This window comes from Ciconia boyciana, chromosome 9, assembly GCF_034638445.1.
Source record: "Ciconia boyciana chromosome 9, ASM3463844v1, whole genome shotgun sequence".
In the NCBI taxonomy this organism is placed as follows: domain Eukaryota; kingdom Metazoa; phylum Chordata; class Aves; order Ciconiiformes; family Ciconiidae; genus Ciconia; species Ciconia boyciana.
The window spans coordinates 34575916-34596864 of record NC_132942.1 but is presented as its reverse complement, the minus strand read 5'-3'; the positions used below and the strand labels follow the sequence as shown (position 1 = coordinate 34596864).

The 20949-nt window shown below is 42.3% G+C and overlaps 2 protein-coding genes and 1 long non-coding RNA gene across 3 annotated transcripts in view; 1 reads left to right on the top strand and 2 right to left on the bottom strand.

Annotated features, from left to right (window-relative positions):
* The window catches only part of LRP3 (LDL receptor related protein 3), a 29370-nt gene extending 21438 nt beyond the window's left edge, over positions 1–7932 (bottom strand). The window contains exons 1-2 of the mRNA XM_072871816.1: positions 7314–7932; positions 2143–2190 (exon numbers count right to left, since the gene is read on the bottom strand). Of these exons, the coding sequence (XP_072727917.1) occupies positions 2143–2190; positions 7314–7380 (115 nt within the window). The 5' untranslated portion in view covers positions 7381–7932. The remainder of the gene's footprint in view (positions 1–2142; positions 2191–7313) is intronic.
* Positions 7933–7949: 17 nt separating this feature from the next.
* On the top strand, positions 7950–19783 carry LOC140656310 (uncharacterized). The gene is made up of 4 exons (XR_012044047.1): positions 7950–8866; positions 13306–13489; positions 15588–15831; positions 19311–19783. It is a non-coding gene; the product is annotated as an uncharacterized lncRNA (long non-coding RNA).
* WDR88 (WD repeat domain 88) overlaps positions 17668–20949 on the bottom strand; it is a 35657-nt gene continuing 32375 nt past the window's right edge. Inside the window, exon 12 of the transcript XR_012044046.1 lies at positions 17668–17729. The gene's annotated coding sequence lies outside the window, so the exon portion shown is untranslated. The remainder of the gene's footprint in view (positions 17730–20949) is intronic.

Genomic DNA, 20949 nt, shown 5'->3' with positions numbered 1-20949 from the left:
TCCAAAACTTTACATGAATAATATTACTCCTAGTTTTGCAAAAGCGACTGTAACAGAACAGATGTCGAGCTCCACCAGAGGACAGTGCTGGGGGCACTGAGCTGTGCAGGAATAAATTTTCAGACGATCCCAGCAGAAAATAAATCCTGCAGTTTCACACTCTTCTGCGACGCCCCGGGGTCTGCCCAAGTCCCAAGGGACACATCCCAACCATCTGCTCCGGGATAAAAGATGGTTTGCACCTGCCACAAGGAACCTTCTCTCAAAGCCAAATGCTTGGCAATATACAATTCCTCAGCAGCTATGTCAGGGTCAGCAGGAAACTCTCCCCAAGATCTCCAAATGCTCCCTCAAGGAGGGCTTGCACACATTGCTTGATGCAGATCCCTTACGCCTGTGGAGAAAAAAGGACTTAAGGCTCCCCTTCACTTATCCAGTCTCCAGCAGGCTGCTTCTGCCCTCAATATCAGAACCAGCAAAGGCACTGCCCAAGGGTCCAACTCGCTGATCTGACAAAATCTGGTCTGGCGCTCCACGGCATCAACAGGCTGAACTGGCTCACCGTGAGCCCGGGGAAAGGGGGCTCAGGGGGAGGACTGCTCCCTGTCAGCAGCAGCAGCTTTTCTGGCTTAAAGTCATTGTAAAAATACAGCCGAGATGGTGGCTCGACCTGCGTTCTGCAGAACTCATTACTTCTGCTATTACTTGCTTTCTGAAAAGAAACCGCACTATACCTTATCAGAGAGATCAACTCTGTAATAAGGTGCTTTGTCAGGACGTGTTTAGGACAGCAAGCATTCCTCCCAACTTTCATCAGGGCTCCTAAGGAACATCTCTTGCAAGACGATTCCTGGCAGGGTCACCTGCCTTACAACTGCACCATCCTAACCTGTTATCCTCCAACGCACAGGTAAGAGAAGCTACACATGGATCACACTATTGAAATTACCTTTTATGATAATTTTTCTCCCCTGCTCCAGTTATGCTGTCAGGAGACAAAGTAACTCAAAACTATATCAAGACAAGAAAACATGAAGACTACAGTACTCCGAGGTTTTCAGCATACTTGAAAGAATAAAAGCCAAACGTTACAACTTCTTCCGTTTCTAGCAAAAGAACAGCATTAGAAAGCAGCAGAGCCAATTGGATGAAGCATTATATATTTCAGGCCGAGACAGTATCACCAGTCTAGGCCAGCCACTGTATAATTATTCAAGTTACACTTTATAAACTCATATACCATACAGCCAACGGATGGCAAACTCTGTCAAAAGCCAAAGAACCATCCACGCAGAACAGACTAGGACATAGATGACATTCTGGATTTTTTCCAATGAAAGAATGGAAATACTATGTTGCAAACAACACATCCTATATGGTTCATCCAAACTTCCCCTAAGCCAAATTTAAGGAAGTTACCTAATCATAAAATTACTACCTTTTCCTGATTTAAACCTTCTCTCAAACCCCACTGTTGACTTGAACGCTCAAGCCCCCACATTAATCAACCCACTGCCTTAGAATTATTTTCGTGTTTTCGCATTTTCTTTCCTCCTGTTTCCCTTATTTGGTTTTTCTGTTTTAAGTTGCAACCTCTTTGGGCACAAAGTATGCCTACCAACGTGACTGTGGATTGACAGGCACAAGAGGGCCCTTATCACTAAGAGGACCCTGATTGCAATGTTCCCGTAATGTCAGTAAGTCACAGTACTGCTATAGAGAAGGAAATTACACTAAGTGCTGCGATTCTGGTTGAATTTCCACTTTGACATTCATGAGGCATTTTTAACATTCTTGTTTTAGCTCCCCCCCCCCGGGAATGGGCCACTGTCCCTGGCTTGATATTCCCAGGCACATTTCCTAAACATAGAGTTTTTCCCTGAACAGATCAGCACGTACTATGTACATATGTACTATAGTACTATGACCTTAGCCTCAAGCTTACAATTTTTTCCTAGCACAGTGACACTGATGGACTCTATAACCCGAGGAAGGCTTAGAAGCTCTAAACTTCCTAAAATATCATTGTTACTCTCTCTCAAACAAAGGTCATACTGTTTTGTTAAAAGATCTCTTTGCGTGGGGAAGAAACAGTAACAACTCAAAAGAACAGTAAATACAAATAAGAAAAGTACGTCTTACCTAATGAGGTGACAGCACTTTCTATTTTCCCAGTCAGGAAGAGATTCACTGTGTAAAGACAGAAAAACAATGTTGATACAGGTTCCAGTGACACAGGGTGGCAGTCAGTAGTTAACCATTTCTAGGTGGTTGCTGGGGTGTTAATATAAATGCATTGCAGTCTTCCAACAAGAACTTTGCTTATCTACACAGGCAAGTCATGTAATCAACTATTATCCTTCACTGTAGCTATAAAAAAAGTCAACACACAATGTTAGTTTAGTATCTGTCAAATATGCTACCAAAAGAAACAACTGCCAATCTATTCTAAGTTGTCTTCTGCAGGACTTTTTTTAATTGAGGAAGACAGAAGAACAATTACACTAAAACATTCATCATCACAGCTAGTCACTTTACCTGCTTAAATGCTGGAAAATAACTAAGGAGATTATTATCTTTAAATATGTCTCCTCTGCATAAAGCAAAGTTTGTTCCTCTCAGGTGAATGTCACCTTGAAAATAAACTGCTAAAGCTAACATGATTACATTGACTAATCAAAGGCAATGAAGTTTTCAGAAAGGTCCCCTGGTAAAATCAAAACAGGATGAGGCGGTGCTTGCAACACACATCTGAGTTACAGATTAGTTTCCAAATACTCTTCACTTTCTCAGAAGTCTCCTCTCACAGTGTATACCATTAGAGTGATCTTGTAAGAGTAGTTATTGCCAAAAAAAATTTCTCCTATGTCATTGTTGCTCCAGAGGTCAGTGTTAACATGTAGTTCCATCTTAGTTTCCCCATACATTCTTTAAGGCACTTCTCTAACAATGACAGCGTATTTCACTACCTGCTCTTGTTTTAGCAGTATTCTATAATCTACAAAGACAGCCTATTAATAAAATGACAAATGTTTAAAAGAATTAGAAAGGCTTAAAAGGTTACCAAAACTTAATTTACAGCATTCCAGCCCAAGCACTCACTTTGGCTTTATTTTGCATGTGTAAGTCCTAACTCTTTTTATAGTCGACCTGTTGGCAAGCATTTAGTAAAAAACATCATTAAAAAATGAACAATAGGAAAACAGAGGAAGAGAAACCGTCCCTGTTCCCAACAGTCACTTGGGAAGCTGCTGACAATTAACACTATTTATGGCTCAGAGTAGCATGTATGAGTGCGGGCCCCCGTTGTCTTCGACACCATCCAAACGCATCAGAAGACAATGACCCTTGCCCTGACCACCTTCTGGTATAACTTAAACCAGCACAAGAAAAAAAAGTACCTACCACTAAAGGGGTGGAAATAGAAAAGCTAAAAATGATCTTTTAGCCTGCCAGTTCGAGCCCAGTCATGGTTTTCAGTCAGCGCTGGATCTGAACTATCACCAAACTGCAGCAGCCCAGGTGCCTACAGCAGTCCTTCCCTGACTTATGTCTGGATGTCCACAATTTGGACTTTCTCCTTCCTGCAGCCAGAGCTCCAGACCTCAGGCTGAGGCCAGGCCCTGCAAACCGGAGAGGACAACCGCTGCTGGCGTCACCCGTCGCAGAGGACTTCAGGGTACTATGACAAGGGCAAGGGCAGCGACTTCTCGCTCCTTCTAAGTGGCTGCAGGATTGAGCTTTTAGCAACGCACAAGGGAAGGAAAGCAACTAAATGGCAGCGTACATATGCTGTGGCTTGAGAAGAAACAGGCCTGAGCTGCAGATTTGTGTTAATGAGCATTAACACGATGTTCACAGGACCTTAACAGCTCTGATTTTATTACATAATTAATGTACAGTAACATTTGTTATACGATAGTAACAACATGCCATGTAATTATTTCCTTTGTTTCACGGCGCTAGCTTGCTCCGATAGGTCAGCAAGCGCACCTAGGAGCAACACGACCATCCTGTACCAGGAAACAGCTCGCCTCTGTGACAGAGCAGCACGTCCGCTTGTGACAAACCTTGGATCACAGCAACAACAGCAACACAACATTTTCTCAGACGGTATTAAAGCACCGCTATTCCTGTCACCATAGTAATACAGTCATAAAGACTGAGAAAAAAATTAACCAGTGATTAAGTCACAAATTTCATTTCATGAAAATTAAAATATTTTGTTTTGCTCCAAAGAAAGTACATGAATATACTCTGGATAACTATTACCACCACAACTGAAAGGAGTGTTTGAAGACACATTGTATGGAAACGTCTAGGTCTGCACTACCATTCTACAATCTTTTTTCACGTTTCCTACCCGAATCTTCCCGATGGCCATAACAGAACACGAGCTCCCAAGCAGAGGTTCCCTCACATGGCTGAGGAGGGGCCCCTATGCCCTTTAAATGGAAATAAGTAGCGTGAAGGCAAGGGGCGTGATAGAGTGGAACTAGCCAACTCAGAGCCACGTTACTTTCTTCTGAGGACTGTTAAACAGACAGGCCTAGTTTGCAACCAGAAGTATAGAGTTATAGGCAGCTTTGCACACCAGGCCTGGCAGATACCCAAGAAAGATGACCCCCCAAAATGCTCTTTTATCTCTGCAAACGCAAAACATCTCTTGGCTGCTGCTGTTGCAAGTTCTTGCTCTCATTTTCAACTCTTTCACCCTAAGAAGTCAGCAGTCAAGAACAGTTCTTTAAAACAAAGTTTAAGTTTCACATCAGGTACCTTCCCCAGCGACTAAATAAGCTTACAGTTTTCAGTATCTGTCTTCCCCACTTTTGGTCTCACTCAAGACTGTCAAATCAAGCCACAAGAGCACTGTAAACCAGCATTTTCTGAAGCACCCAGCTCTCAAAAGTGTCAGAGGCCCAAAAGAAAGAACAGCCATTCCCTGCTGTTTTTCTTGTCAAAATAAAAATAGGTGAGGGACTAGGGATGTATTAGAAAGTTTTCTAGATACTCTTTTTCTTAACTGTTGGGCAGTTATAGGAAAGCCAGAAAAAAACAGAAGTGGTTCAGTTGGCTTGAAGTCCATGTAGGAAACTTACTGTGCCATTCATTTGGATTGCTAAATAATTCTCAGGGTGAGGTTTTCAGCTGGGAAAGCGGTTATTTGGATCAAAAGGGAAATTTACATCTTGGCACCTCCGAACCAAATGACAACTACCAGGCTTTTCCCATGCCAGAAGGAGAGACATCAGCTTTGCCGTTTTAATTACTTCCTATTTGGTAACTTTCTATGTCCTCCAGAATTTCTCAAGAATGAGAAACAAAATGGCCTCATGAAAGAACAGTTGCAACAAACCCAGTTTCAGTCTCTGGAGCAGCAGTTTACAGACAAGGGCACATACAGCAATGGTCAGTGGCAGTGCATTGCTACAGACACCAAACACCACATACAGCCTACAGGAAAACAAAAAGTAAAAGAAAAGAACGGCAAGAAGCAAGAACCAAAAATAAGTACGAAAGGAAAGGACAGACAAGCAGGAAGTAAAATACAAAGAGAGTTAAAGCAGCAGCAGCATTATATTCTTATGGGTTCACTGAAGCAGAATACCTTACAAGCTTCCCACCTCTCATGTTTTTCAACTTCCACTACTGTCAGTTGTGCAAGGAATAGGAATAATACATTCCAGCTGAAAAGAAGAGCCAGACAGTGAAATTCTAGAAGTCATAGAAAGCAGAAATCTACTGAACTTTCAACCTGGCATTACCCACAGCTAAATACAAGAAGTGTTCTCACTTAAACTCTGGAGTTTACATAATCTTTTATTATCTTATTAGTCATTTTAATAATAACCATGCTAGTTCTGTTAAATAACAAAAGCTTTAACAAAGGTCTGAGCGGGCCACAAAAAAACCCCAAGAAATTCAGATATGGTGGAAACTTGTATCTTCTTCTAACTTTAAATAAACAACACAGCAGACATTATCCTCATGCTGTGCACATCTCCAACATCCCTTTAAGTCTCTGCAAAAAAAAGTTGTACTAGCTAGAACGGATGTTCAAAGTACGTGTTTTGTAGTTTAGATAGCTTTTTACATTGCACTTCCGTTAATTAAAATAGATACATTTGAAGCAACCAGAGCAGCTTTTAAACTTCAACTTCCTACATTTTTCTAGGCAAGCACTGATGTTAAAAAAACCACTTTTACAAAAATAGAACGAGCAGTCTGGCCACAGATACCCATTTCTTTTCATTTATGTAACGAATACTAACTCTCATTTGGGATTATTAAAAGTTAACTCTAATCCACTTCATTAGCAGATAGCTGTGGTTTTAGCACATTCTAGTTCAAGGAGCTGTAACAGTTTACCAAATAACCATCAGGAGAGCTCAGAGCAGCCCCAGCAGCGCTAAGCTGCGCGCAGTGCTTCCGACAGTGCTGCTCTATCAGAATCTTTTGGCAGCACGCAGGAACGGAGCAGTCAGCTTTAATAACTCCCCATCTCTACGTGCCCCTGTTAAATACGCGGGGCCTTTCGCTGGCTCGTTCTAGTCACAGGCGTCAACGCTTCTCCCTAACAAAAAACATCTTCCCTGACAGAAAGGACTGACAGACTGGAAACCAGCAATACGCTTCATCACGTTGCCATAACTTAACACCTGCTGCGAAGCAGAGCGGAGAGCAATTGCTTCAAGCAGAAGGGAGGGAGGAGAGCAGAATATGGCTGAGAAACGGGGGGGGGGAATGTTTTTCCACCCTGCCACTCAGAGAAGTGACAGGCAGGCGAGGAACGCGACCGAGCGCCGGGCGGGCGAGGCAGCACCGCGGGCAGTTTCGTAACCGCCCCGGCAGCCGCTGCCCGCATCGCGCCTCGCAGGAGTTAACAGTCTGGGGAAGGCACCGACAATGCCTAAACTTTTGGGCTTTTTTAAGCGCTATACGGGGTTACCGTAGCGGCTTCAAAGCCAAGGGCAAAACGCTGGTTTCCGCAGGGCCCGGGCAGAACTCCGCTCGGCCTCCCCGCCGCCGGGCAGCGGCCGGACACGGCGACCCGGGTGGGCGCCCTGCGGGACCCGCGGCCGCGCCGCCCCCCGCCCCGTTAGAGAGCGGAGGGGCGGGAGGGGGATCCGCCGACCCGCTTTGGTGTGCCGTCATCCCGTCCCGTCCTGCTCCCTCTCCCCCCCCCACCCCCCCCGGTAACTTCCCGCAGCGGACGAGGGGGCCCGACAGCCCCGCCGCAGGTGCCCGCGCCCCCCCACCCGCCGTGCCCGGACATGCCCCGCCGCGCCGGGAGCGGCCGGGCCGGCACTCACCCAGGCAGATGGCGGTGAGCGGCACCAGCGCGCCCTGCCGGAGCTCCGCGGCCGCTGCCTTCTCCATGGCGGGTCGCCGCCGCCTGCCCTTCAGCGCGGGGGGAACCACGGCAGCTCCGCGCCCGCCTCGCCTCTACGCCGAGCCGCGGGAGCCGGCGGCGCGGCCAGCCCGCGGTGCCCTCGCAGGCCGGGGGACCGGGAGCGGCGCGGACGCCTGCCGCCGCCGCCGCAGCCCCATGGCCGGCCCGCGCTCCCCGCTCCGGGGCAGGTGGAAGAGGACAGACCGCAGCGCCGCCGCCGCCGCTCCGCCGCCCCACGTGACAGGCCCGCCGTGCAGCTGCGGCGGCCGGGCCGGAGGGCGAAGGCAGCGCCGCCCCGCTCCGCGCCCCGCCGCGCACACCTGAGGGGCCGCCGCCAGCCGGCGCAGGCGGAGCGCGGCCCGGAGCGGAAGGGAAGGCGAGGGCCGAGCCCGCCCGCGCAGCGCCAGGGCGCCGGGCTTCCTGTCAGGCACGGGGCGCCCCGCTCCCGCCTCGCCCCGGCCCCCTCCGCCGCGGGGCCTGCGGCCACGGCGCGCCCCGGCACCCGCGCCGGGCAGGGGGCGGCAGGCGCGGCGCCCCGCGGGGGCTGCCCCTCGGCCGGGCGGGCCGCGAGGAGCCCCGCGGCCCCATAGCGGGAGGCCGCGCCCAGCGCCGCCGCGGCTCCGCCGGCCCCCCCCTGCAGGGGAAGCGGCCCCGCGGCCGCCGCAGCCGGGCTGGGGGAGCCCCTGGGCCCAGCGGAGCCGGTGCGTCCTCTCCTGACAGGGTGCCCTCCGAAGCTGCGCTGCGGGCCCGTGGGCGGCAGCGGGGGCTCGGGAAGGCGGCTGCTGGAGCTGCCTCCGCCGCGGCTCGCGAAGGTGAACGCGTTGAAGGTTTTAAACCAGATGCCATCGGCAACGTGCACAGGGAGAAGAGCCCACCCAGAAACGCGGCTGCCCCCCGCGCTCTCCGCTCCCTTCAAAGGACGCTGCGGGTCATTCGTCCGAAGGGATGGGACCCAGACCCTTCCAGGCCCTGCCGAGCGTGAAGCACACAGACAGACACGGTTACGTACCCACAGGATCAATATAAGCGACGTAAAACCATCCTGCTCCACTGAAAACGGACAAAGTCTTGTGTTTACAGCAAGCAGCAAGACGACAAAGTTAACTGGGAACTTCACGAGCAAAACAGCGGACGACGGAAGACACCTTTGTTCAGGTGACAAACTGCTAAAATGAACCAGCTCTACCTCACCTATTTCCTGAACGTTTCATTCTTTTCCCGTTTGCAGGTGCTCACATCCTCCCCCAGAAAACCAGCACCAGCTCCTCTGTTGGTGGCACAGCTTCTCTCTTCCAAGGAGCAAAGCCCCGACGGCGCTGCTGCACTGCTCTGACATGAGTGCTGCAGCCCGCTGAGCAGCAATTTAATTCAGCTACAGGCAGCAACAACAATACAAAACTCCACGACAGCACCTCTTAAACTACGCAAATGAGGGCTGTGCTACAGGGCACAGTTTAATCCTCCAGGGCAAAGGTGAGGTCTTGTTGCATTTCACTATAAACACAGAAAATCTTCCCTACATGCTTTAAAAAACTTGCATCTTTGCATTCTGTGGCTGTATCACAAGAGAGATACCAGACGTGCAGTCTGTGGCTATTTACAACAGAAACTCTCTGATCACTAAATTAAATATTGATTGGTAAAATCACATCACAAAACAGTTAATAGCATACGTTATTGTACCCAGTTTCCCATGAAAGGGATACAATCCCCAAGTAAAATTAATGTTTAAGGGGTTTCCATCCAACATTAAGGTCTAACTCTGCTAACGACACACACAGAGGAACCCACCAGCACCGGCTGGCATGCCCTCCAGGGCAAGCTGCGGTAGGTGCAATTCAGTTATAAAAACAGGGACTCAGTTATTCTGTCATCAATGGGCCCAGGTTCAGCTCTTCACTCTGACTAGACCTGGTGGAGTGATCGTATCGAAAGGGCGACGTTTCTGCGGAAGAATAGGAAAAGCAAGAGACAATAGTAAGAGGAACTGGGATGCTGAGGTAAAGCTGAGGCGTTTGCTAACAGTGAACCATCGCCTTTTAGCAGCACACACACTGTGAGTAAGATTCTCACTAAAGAGATGCAACAACATAAATTACAGTTGCTATGCTATATTGAAAGCTTTGTGCTGCTTCAAACTTCTGATTGTCATCTTAAGACTCAGGTTTAGGTCAGGTACTGCCCAAAAACAGGTTAAAAATAAGCACGTGCAAGACTGCTAAGAAGCTTGCGTAATAACAGAAGTGGATGCAGGGAGGGAAGCGAGGGGCTGTGGGGGGAGCTGGGTTTCCTGAGCCCGTGACAGGTAACTCGCCCAGCTGTGTGCACCATCAGTTCTCCATACCAAAGGCCCACTTGATGCACACCCAGGTACACATTCGGACAGGTATTTCAGATATTTGTTAATTATGTGTGCCCCATTGAGAAAAACAGCTGCACAATTCTAAACATCTGTTTATATGGTTAAAATATGAGAGAAAAGCATACTTAATTTGCCTGGGGTGCCATGCAGTTTAAAAATATTAATTAGAACTATGATCCTCATTTGCCCGTAAGCTCATGAGTGTAATTTTAAACACACAGCTCAGTTAAATACTTTCCAACATGTCTACAATAAAACCATTCCATGGAGCTACTCTCATAGCACCGCATCTTGTTTAAAATTAATCCACTCAGCACAAAGTTTCAGAGTTAGATCTGGCCAGGGAAATAGAGAAAAAGACCAAATTATAACATGGGAAAGGAAACACTAGATAAGAAAGAAAAGGCAGAACTGGATGAGAAAATGCCAGGCCAGGCTGAAACTATTTTAGGGCAATGGTGATGACAGATGCTTTCTGGAGCGTCTACGGGAAGCAGATCGCGTTGGACGTAGAAAGCACATTAAAGTCGAAGCACAGACTCGGGTTCCCTTTTGCTGATTCTTATTTGATAGTAAAAAACTCTGGCAGAGTGGTGAAACAGAGGGCTAAGGGCTTTAATGCCTGGAAGCACCACAGTTCACCAAAGGACATCTCTCGGCACACCGAGATACTGCTTTAGGCCTTTTTATTTCAACAATATAAAGTGTGGCTACAGTAATATCTCGGGGGTTCAGGTGATCCTTATCCTTGCTGAGCTACAGACTTGCGCCTTTGATGCAGCCCTTTGATGGAATTATAATAATTGTAATTCACATTTGTCTATCACTCTGGATCTTAATGGATGCCTAATGGATGATTGGCCTGAGGATCAATAGTATCACATCTTGCCTACTAGGGATGAGAGAACTGGATGTTAAAATAAATACTTCTACTATGCTAAAGATATAGAAATAAGAAGCAGATCAATACAAACAAAGTTTACCCGTAGGTGAGAAGGCCCCGCACGCAGCACAGAGGGGACCTGGCTGTTCCGCAGATGCAGCCTGCTTTACAAGCACACGTGTCTGTGCACTTTTTAAGTAGCATAATAAATCACACAACATTTTCCACAACTAAATTCTTCCTAATCTAACCAGACAATTCTTAAACCTTTAATGGGCCCATGATTGTAAAATAATTTCATCTGGGTTTTTGAGCAGTAATCTTCAAATTACGGGTCTGTAACAGCAATAATGGAATGTGTCATAAAAGAGTTTTTCCTCAGTGAGTCTATTATTGTAATAAAATAATGTATCTAGTCACCTCTACATTCCGCATTAACCCTTTTAATGATAATTATGAGTAAAGTGCATCTCTCGTTTCCACTGAATAATATCCTTGCATCTCACTGAAACAGTAGACTATATAGGACTGAAAGCAAAGTGACAGATGCACATTCTTTTTTAGCAGATTCTATCCATGCCACTAACTTCTTGTTAAGATAAAATCCACTCAGTTTAAGAATTACTGTTATACTTCAGTGTTCATGTAAGACTAACTTAAAATTCTGAGTCCGGATTTTCAGTCACACACATTTGTGTTCACAGAAATATATGTACAAATTATAAAATTATATATGAAATTACATATACCTATGCTCCAGCATCTACTGGCACAGGGGAATTCATGATCATATTACAACATCCACGCAAACACCTTGAAAACATAACCAGCAGAACCCATTCTAGGTGCTCTTCTTCAGGATGATTTGCAGATCATTTTAAAATTACTTTAAGAGTTGCACCAAGCGACACCATTGTTGCAAACCAAGTCTCAAGCCTTCATATCTCATTTAAGAACGTGATATGGAGATGGCTCTAGGAAACTTAATTAGTAGAAGTTATACATTATATACGCTGGAGCTATAGGCACGTTCATTCATTTTAATGCTTTTGACAGAATTGGATCAACAAAAAATCATGTAACACCACCAAAATAAGGTTCTGATAAAGTTCTACTGAGCGTAATCAAAATATATTACAAGTTATTTTTTAAAATGTGCAGTAAAAAGATGAAGACATCATAAAATGATACACAATGTTGAAAAGAGATTATGGATTTCATCAGTATTAGTACTAAGAATGTTAAAATAACTTGGAACCTTATCCTGTCCATGTGAGTAATCTCTGTCTCAGTCTGACTACATAGAATTTTATTGCATTTTCCACATCAGTTCCCTCTGTATCTAATTTTTGTAACTCATAAAAGCTTATGCTTCTTTTACAAGCATCTCCTTCTGCATTAATTTGGTTGAGATTTCTTTAAACTAAGACTATAATTTTACCTGTTCCACAAGTTCTTTCTATGCATTTCTCCCTTTTTCACCATAGATTGGTTTCAACGCAAAGGTAGCATGTACAGGCTTGTGTAGATAAGCAAGCCTGCAATCCCATATATTTTAATGACCACTGTTCTCTTTTGAAACTTGGCATTAAAGAAAAGTTGGTTAGAAAACATTAGGTGTGGCAACATGCATTATTTGTCTCAATCTCACATAGTTTACCACCAGTTTTATTTTTACAAGGGTTCATATTGCACCACCATACAACACTATCTGCCTGGATTTAATAAGGTTTACATTTAGTGACAACTACACTCGCCCTGAAAGGGAAGAAAATTCTCCAGAGTACTTTGCTGCACTGACTTTAACACTATTCCTGTCTTGATCCATTATAGATCATTGCTAAACTTCACAGTGAACTATTTTCCTTACTCTTCTTTAGGAATTTGTTATTCATTTATTCTTTGAAGAGCTGAAAAAACCCCATTGTAATTCACATTCATTTTATGAAATGTGATGGGAATAAATATAAGCAACTTGGTACTACAGGAAAGCGAATCCAAATTGTTTGATGGAGAAATACTATAATAAGATCACCAATGTATAGGCACTTTTCCAAAGAGAGTGCAAAGCTGTGATATTCCTCTGTGACACTCTGAATGTTCAATGAAATCCTGAATTTGTATGAAGCAGGCCAGATTACGAGTAGCAATTACAATACGGTAATTGCTTGAAAAATAAAATAAAATCATTCTCTCTTGAAAGAGTTCAGTTGTCTTTGTAACTACTATCAAGGCAGCATTAATTGCATCTTAGTTTTTTTTATACTTGTAACTTAGCTCTCTTAACAAAACTGAAGGTCTACATAACCTGCTCCATTAAGTAAATTAGGTCTCATTTTTATTTAACAGCGTTATTGAAATCAGAGTTTTGAAGCATGCAGCATAATTACAGAAGAGGATTAGAATTGTCTTTGTTTCTAATCCTTACAGAAATAATCTGAGGACGTTTATCATGGTTCCTTATCAAAATCGTTAAGCTGCACTTTATCAATAAGTTCCACTGGACAGCAAGTCATTCTGGACACCTGAAAGAGAAAAAGCCAGGCCAAGACCAGCACTGTTTCATTTCTCTCTTATTTTCGCCTTTAAATATTTTCAGCGTGATTCAGTTTTAAAGTATAATCTCATGGCGCTGTTTTACGCCAGCAGTTATGCCAATTGTTTCAGGAGGCTCTCGTCTATCAGCTGCCAATATGCACACCTCGTTGCCTGCAGCACGCTCCCCGGCTCTGCTTCCCAGGATCCTTTGAGCACCTTCCCAATCCTGCTACGTTGCACAGAGGTTCTGCAGCTTACACAAGTACAATGAGTTCCTACAAATTTATTTCACTTGTGACTCCACAGTATAAAGGTATTTCAACGTCACACCACATCTCCTACCTCCCCGGTGACTTTATCATTTAATAACTGTATTTGGATTGATTTAAACTGTAGTGGTGCTAGTTTTTATTATCTGCGTACTGGAAAAGCGCTGCAAGTGAATAGTGAGTCCCCTGATCTACTAAGATGCTAAATTGATTTCTCTCTTCTGCCCATTGCTTCATATCTATTGATGAGCTGAGTCTGGATGATTTAATTTAGTTTATGGTAAATCCTTTTATGCTTTGGTTATGTTAGGGGCTTAATCTCTCTGGTAGCTGGAGTCATTAAAGGATTTACTATTCTCCTTGACATACAAAATCTTTGCTAAATGAGGGTTAAAGTAACTCAGAAATTAGTCTCTTCTGCTTGTAAATTATAGAAGAGCAATGCCAAAATAAGGCTGAATCACATTTCAGGTGTACGAATGTGTTTTCAGACTCCCCTTCACATACAGAAATTCAGGGAAATAATGGGCTCAGTAAGGCCTAAAGTTGTCTTTATTACTTTACTTCTTTTCTACAGAAGAAAATTAAACAAACTATCAATGCATTCTTAGCCAAACATACACTAGCTGCATGAATTACTACAGACTTATTTTAGATTTTAAGTAGGAGATCGAACAGATTGGAATTAGAAACATGAAAGCTCCAAGTCACAGGATGAACACAGTGAATGTGCATTAAAACTATCTCCTAGGGAGAGAACAAATATTTTCTTTGCTCAGTATGCATATTGTTATCAGAGCAGATGAAAATAGCCACGTGAGGTTGCTCAGCAATGTGCTTCCAGCCTCCAATTCTGTTTAAAAAAAAAAAAAAGAATATAAATTAAATAAGGTGTTGCATGCAATCAGGCATATATCTAAAACTGAGCATGCATGGGAAAGCAAAACATATAATTAGGACTGAACAGACACCTTCCAATGAATTCAGTGACTGGCTTTTGTACTGTGTGGAGAAGGGCTGGACACAACTGCAACGCAGATGGAGAGGCTGCAGAGCAGCTCCCCTGTCACGCTACCCTGTAGTGTTCCTACTGCCAGCCTAGAAAATGCTCTCTGGGTGTAACATTACCCATTGGTTGGGAACACTAGTAATATTTAGAGCTGTCTTCTATCCATTCTTACGACTGGGAAACTTGTGCAAAGACCTCAGACTGATATAAATTAGCCAGACCATGATGTTCAGGAAGCTGACGTTTGAGGAATGGTGCGGCAAGTAACTCAGAGCTGGTGCTCTGCCAGTGCCACCTGCAAGCGCTGGGGTAAAAATCAATGCAATACCACAGTGCAGTTGTGAACTGGACTCTGAGCACTGCAGCAATTCTACTGTAAACCGAATACAGTTATAGTCTATACTATCCAGTATACTTATCATAGACTGCCATTTTACTTGCATCCAATTACCAGTTCAGCAGGAAAAGCACAACAGAGCATAAGGATAACCAAGCTTCTCATGTTTCACTGACAATTAAATTATTTTTCAGGTTTTTTCTGCTACTCATTGTGTTACCAATACCTAAAATGTAGCTGCTATGGCTACTCTTTTTCATTAAAATTTGGCCCAGATACTTCCTTTATTTGGTCCTAGAGAATGTAACTTGTGTTCCACCTGTCCCAGGGGTTGTCGCTAACACTGATTTATGGCTTCATTTCCCTTATTTGTCTACTATAGCTGTATTTTTAAAGTTCCAGTGGCATGTTTTTGAGTATAAATTTCTGTTAAACCCATTCTGCACTAAGCGTTGCACTTCTTATTCACTGCAATATTCCACAGTTTTAAAAGTCCTAATGATTTTATGGTATGAGAGCATCCTTGGAATCAGCTAAAATAATTATTACTAACAATTCTTCCACATTTTTTTCTCTAAGTTCTCAATACATATTCATACAGTGATTTTTGGGTTCATAAAAGAGCAAATTATAGCTTATTTCCCAAATGATTCCAAAGCTCTTCTTAACATGCATAGACAGAAAACACAGGAAAAATTTGGAACTATGCATCAGTGAGGCTGTTCCACAGGAAGAATGAGAAAGGATGTAAAGGGACGCATGAGCTCACCTACAAAATTCTCCTTATTTTTCACAGGGATAATACAGCCAGACTCACAGTATTGTATTAACAAGGACACAGGGATGACAATGTGTTGGCTCATCTGGACAATAATCTGTTCAGCTAATTTCACTAAAAGCCAAAGCAAGTTTAAAGCACCGGGAAACAGAAATACCAATGTGTTCACATGTGAATGTCACATCATTATGCAGACTGTGTGCCAATACTTACCTTGAAAAGGATACAGGACATGTCGAGTCCATTGCCACTAAGTCATGAGGTATGTTTCCATGATAGAAAAAGCTCTGCTCTCTTTGGTGTGTCACACTGACTAAACAAACGCTGTCTCTCTGGCACCTCAGTGGGTATTTATTGTGTAAACAGTGTCCCAAACAAAAACTGGAAGCATGTCATCATGGATGGTGGGCTAGTAGCTACAGATAGGAAATTATAGCTGCCCTGAAGGTGTAATGATTTCATATCTGTTCCTTGCTGGTTAGGCTATTTTTTAGTATTGAACAGTGTACAAAATCTCTAAAAAGTAAAAGCTGTCTGAAGCATGCAAGTGAACTCTGATTAATGTAAAACTGAATAACATTTTGACAAATGAGCATGCTAATTCAGACCACATTACTGAAAGAGAAGAAGGAAACAAAAAAAGAGGATAAGCATAAACCATGGAACAAAACTCATGTCAGAGATTTGCAGAAGAATCAAAGCTGCATCAACCTTCAATGGAGCTTAAAACCATGAAAAGTCAGATTTTCTTTTGTGTAAAGAAAACCCCATAATCCAATATACCCTTTAACTATGACTCAGTCTGTGCAGCAGAGCTACGGATGCTAGTTGTACATTCTGACCGAAGCATGTAAATAAAAGAAGAGCCTGTGGTAAATGGGCTGAAGAACGTGAATAGAAAATCATTGCAATAATTGTGTAAGAACCACATCGAAAGAAAGTAGCTGAATGAACAAGACAGTAGCCCTGTGGATTCGTATACACGTAGTCTATGAGTGTGCCGGGGGGGGGGGGGGGAGAAAAAAAAAGGAAGGAAAGTATGAGGATACTTAGTGATTTAGAGGATCAAAACTGTTTTAAGAGAGCATAGGTACTTGTTTTCACAAAGCTTACAGGAGATTTTTGATAAATCCTTCACACGATTTAAGACCTGGACTATGTAACTGTATGCATTGTTATAATACAACATCATATGTAAATACGATGCCAAACAGAGGGCAGTACAATATTTGTCCAAAATTGAAAGACAAAATCAAGGAAAATATAAGAAAAATCCTGCCCTTGCACTTCCGTTTTTCTGAAGGTAGAGTCATCCAAGATCCTCTTTCATATGCATCAACCTCTCACACGGGATCAATGGTACTCCCCTGAGCTGACATTTGTTTATTTATCCTTGAGGGCAGCAGCAGCATGGTTGCATGCACTACTGCCCCGAGATGTCATCCCTTCCCAGAATATTTATGCGGCTGTCAAAACATTCCAGTTATTCCCTTAACTGAGTGGGAGATGAAGGTGCCAGATAGAGAAGCCAACTAAATTAATGAAAAATATTATTTTAACAGAAATAAGGAAATAAAATTGAAAAAAATTGCAATAGAACAACTTAAGGTAATATCCACCAGTATCTGGAGTTGTAGGCAGATGAACGGGAATGTTACAAAATGGTACCTACTTAAAATCAAAATTATGTGAAGGTAATTTTACTTTTCCTAAATATATCATTTCTGTACAGAGTTCTCAGTCTGGGAAATCTCAAAAGTAAACAGATGTTCCAAAGGGGCTGAGGAGGGAGAATACTGCAACAGGCAACAATAATAAAAACCAATTTATACACGGGTCTGTCTCGATTTATACATTACACGTTTATGCGTTCTCTTAAACAGAAAGCAGTCAAGCTGGTAGACAGAACCAGCAGGGTCACAAATTCTAAATTAAAAGTAGCTAACAGAAAAGTACTTTGATCTTGTACAGATTTGAGAGGAGTTCAGGGTAATGCAATATACATACCACAGAAATTCCCATGATACCCAGATTGGCATATGCATTTACAGCTATCAGTGTTCAAATATCCTTCATTATAGCACTTTTTCCCATGGCAGCGTATTCTTTGGTTTGTCCATGACTGGGGAGGTGCTGTGAAGATTAAATCAGTTTTAAAACCTATTTGAATAAAAGAATAAGTATTTATTTAGACTTAAATTTGTATTCACTTTGTCAGAATCATTTATAGACAGGTTGTGTTGATTTTTCAGTTACTAACTCAACCAACCAGTTGCTTTGGGAGTTCACTGTAATTAGCTTTTATGAATCTATCATTATTCACAGACCATCTTGGAACAAATGAACAAAAATGTTTTTATGCATTCATGTTGTTGAGTACTAAAAATATGGCGGCTCACGTATGATTTTCATGCAACTTAGAAAAACCTATGCATTTTAAAATATTATTCTGCTACAGTAACTTGACAACTTTTGTAAGTGACAGTAATTACAATAATTTTTTTTTTTTTATCTTACTTATGCAATGCTCTTCTGATGTAACTACAAAAAAATAGTGGTAGTTATGTCCATAAAAATGGCATTGTACTAGCTTGAAAAAAAAATAGTGATCCAAAGAGATAATATTTAATGCCATTGTTTCATTAGCCAATATGGCATTGATCCATTTCCACAGCCACAGGTGTAGCAATCACAAATTCAATTCTTCTTGTCTCCCCTATTGCAAAGAACTTTGTATTCTGATGAGTTCATTTGTTCTCAATCCTACATTCACTGAACTTAATGGCAAAGCAGCGTCCGTTGATTGCAATGATACAGCGGTATGAATCACAAAGGTTTCCTATTTCTCAAAAGCAAGGCACACTAGCAAATATTTAAATGCCAAGCAATTTTAAATATTTCATCCCATGTCTACAGATTTACTGAAAGTACAGTAATCCCAGTTGGAAACAATTACAATTGGGCACTGCAGTACCCACATTTAGCTCAGCACAAGTCTAGCTGTATTTGCGGGCAATTTACTTGATGCGTTCCAGCACAGAAGGGCTTCTTAGAATTTCTGCAAAGCTCTGTAATGTCCAGAGTTCAGGGGACAAAAAGTTAATGCAAAAAACATTAGCGATACATAAATCTTGATGTGCAAGCATTCACAATTTTATATTACCACAATATAACTTTGTTTCAGAAATATTTGTATTTACTGAATAAAGTCTGCTCTCTTCCTTACGGGCAATTTTCACTCCAGTGGTCATTACTGAATATTCTTCCTGAAGTTCTTCACAGGGAAGAACAGACACAGAGCAAAGATCTGGATCAATTTCAGATTGTACTGTACTAACCAAGGGCTCTGCAGCCAAATTAGCTATGATCAGTGTCAGGCAGGCCTAAAGCCAGTGGTGCCAAGACAGCCCCAAATCTGTTTTTATGATCTCCTGAGGGCCCCGCGTTCAGAGCTGCTGAAATACAGAAACCAGCAGCAGCTGCATAATCAATTTATGTTAAATCATTTGGAAATTATTAAGTCAGAGATTCAACAAGATGGTATCAAAATAAGTGACTAAATCCTTCTCTTATTTCTAGTCATGTGACACCGAATTTGGACCACTGCATCTAAACTACAGTGTTATGGGTCTTACTAGCACCTTTTTAAGAGATATGCTAACTCACAGCAGCCTTGGGCTTTAATAATTCCAAATTTGTGTTTCCAACTACTAATTCATTAATTCTCCCCTAATCTTCCAGGTTCTGTTTCCACAGAGGGCAGCCAGAGAGACTGCCAGAAGAAATGGCCATTGACCTCATGGGAAACAATATTAAAGGAGCACATGAAGTTCACCCTGTTCTTGACATCTTAGAACAGGGGCAGATTTTGGCTATGGCAACCAAGGCAGTATACTCATTTTGACCAAGCGCCCCAAGTTAACTATTCACTGAATGGTTTATTTTTCTGGGTAGTCAAAGAACTGCAGGAGACAGAGATCTGTATATCTTTTCAGCTGGTTAGAGTCGAGAAGTAAAAATCTTGAGCTTTTTTTTTTTTTCATTCAATATGCAAACCTTACATACTTTAGTTTCATTTAAGGAATTTGCTAGAAATACCTTGGATACATTTTCTCAGGCAAAAGAAAAGGATGTCATGTGATAATAGTACCTGAACAGCCTGCATAATCCCAATCTTCATCACACACATGTGTGCAGTTATAGTGATTAAGGACACACAGCTCTTACACTTTAAAGGACATTCTATTAGAAAACAAAAGAACAAACTTTAGAACTCAGCTAATATAGATAATACTGTACAAGGACTGGGTTTGGGTTGCTTTAAAGGTAGGGAAATAATAGGATATTGGTACCCTGCTCAATTAAGATAACGCATCAATGCATATTTATTATATAAAGATAACCCAAATGACCATGAGAAGCACTGAAAAGAGCATAACCCAGACCAGAGAAAAAACTGAGTGATTCTGTTTTGCCTGAAAATGACATGCAAATTAAAATGTTAATAAAAAAAAAAAAAAAGTCTAGTGCTGAAAATAATAGCCACTTAGGGCTGGCCAAACACAACTGACTTAACATGTTATTTGACAATTTCTGTTACTGACAGTAAATATTTATTCTAACAGAAAAGCACTATATATAATATAATGAATCAGTATAAACACACAAAGCTAATTGAATAGTTTATACCAGACATTTTTCCAAATATTAACCCAAATCCATAATAATTAGGGACACTGCAAGAAATTATTTCTGGGCTATGACATTCATTCATTATGTTCACTCAGCGAAAGATGTCAAATGAAATTATAGATATAAATGGTCATATTTGCTCTTACGATAGTTTCGACCATTACATTTTGCTATCACAGGAGAAAAAGAGAGACAGATTTTTAATGTATATAGTATACATACTAAAAAGCACATCTGTTTAAAAAAATCATCCAGGAACAATACCTAATCAACCTCTATGTCATAAAAAAGCTGTAATTCAGATGACAATTTCAAAATACTTCTTGTGTTAAAATATTATCAAGAGATTTTCAGAAAAACTCAGCACTCAACAGTTTCCATTGACAACAATGAGAGCTCAACACACGCTTTGGCAGGAGTGACGTGAGGGCTAATTGTGTTTAGTTGTATGTAAGTAAAGAATAATCATAAATACTACTGCAGATAAGGACAGACCTTGTTGTTTTGATGGCACTGCACAGTTAATAACACAGGAAAACTCTACCCACGCAGCTTGGGTTGATTCATCTTTTCCTCCCTTCATTATGAATCAGATTCTTTATCATCTTTTTATTGAATGAAAACCTGACTACAGCACAGTCAGTGGGAGTTTTGCCATTGACGTCAGTGAGGTCAGTTCTTGATTACC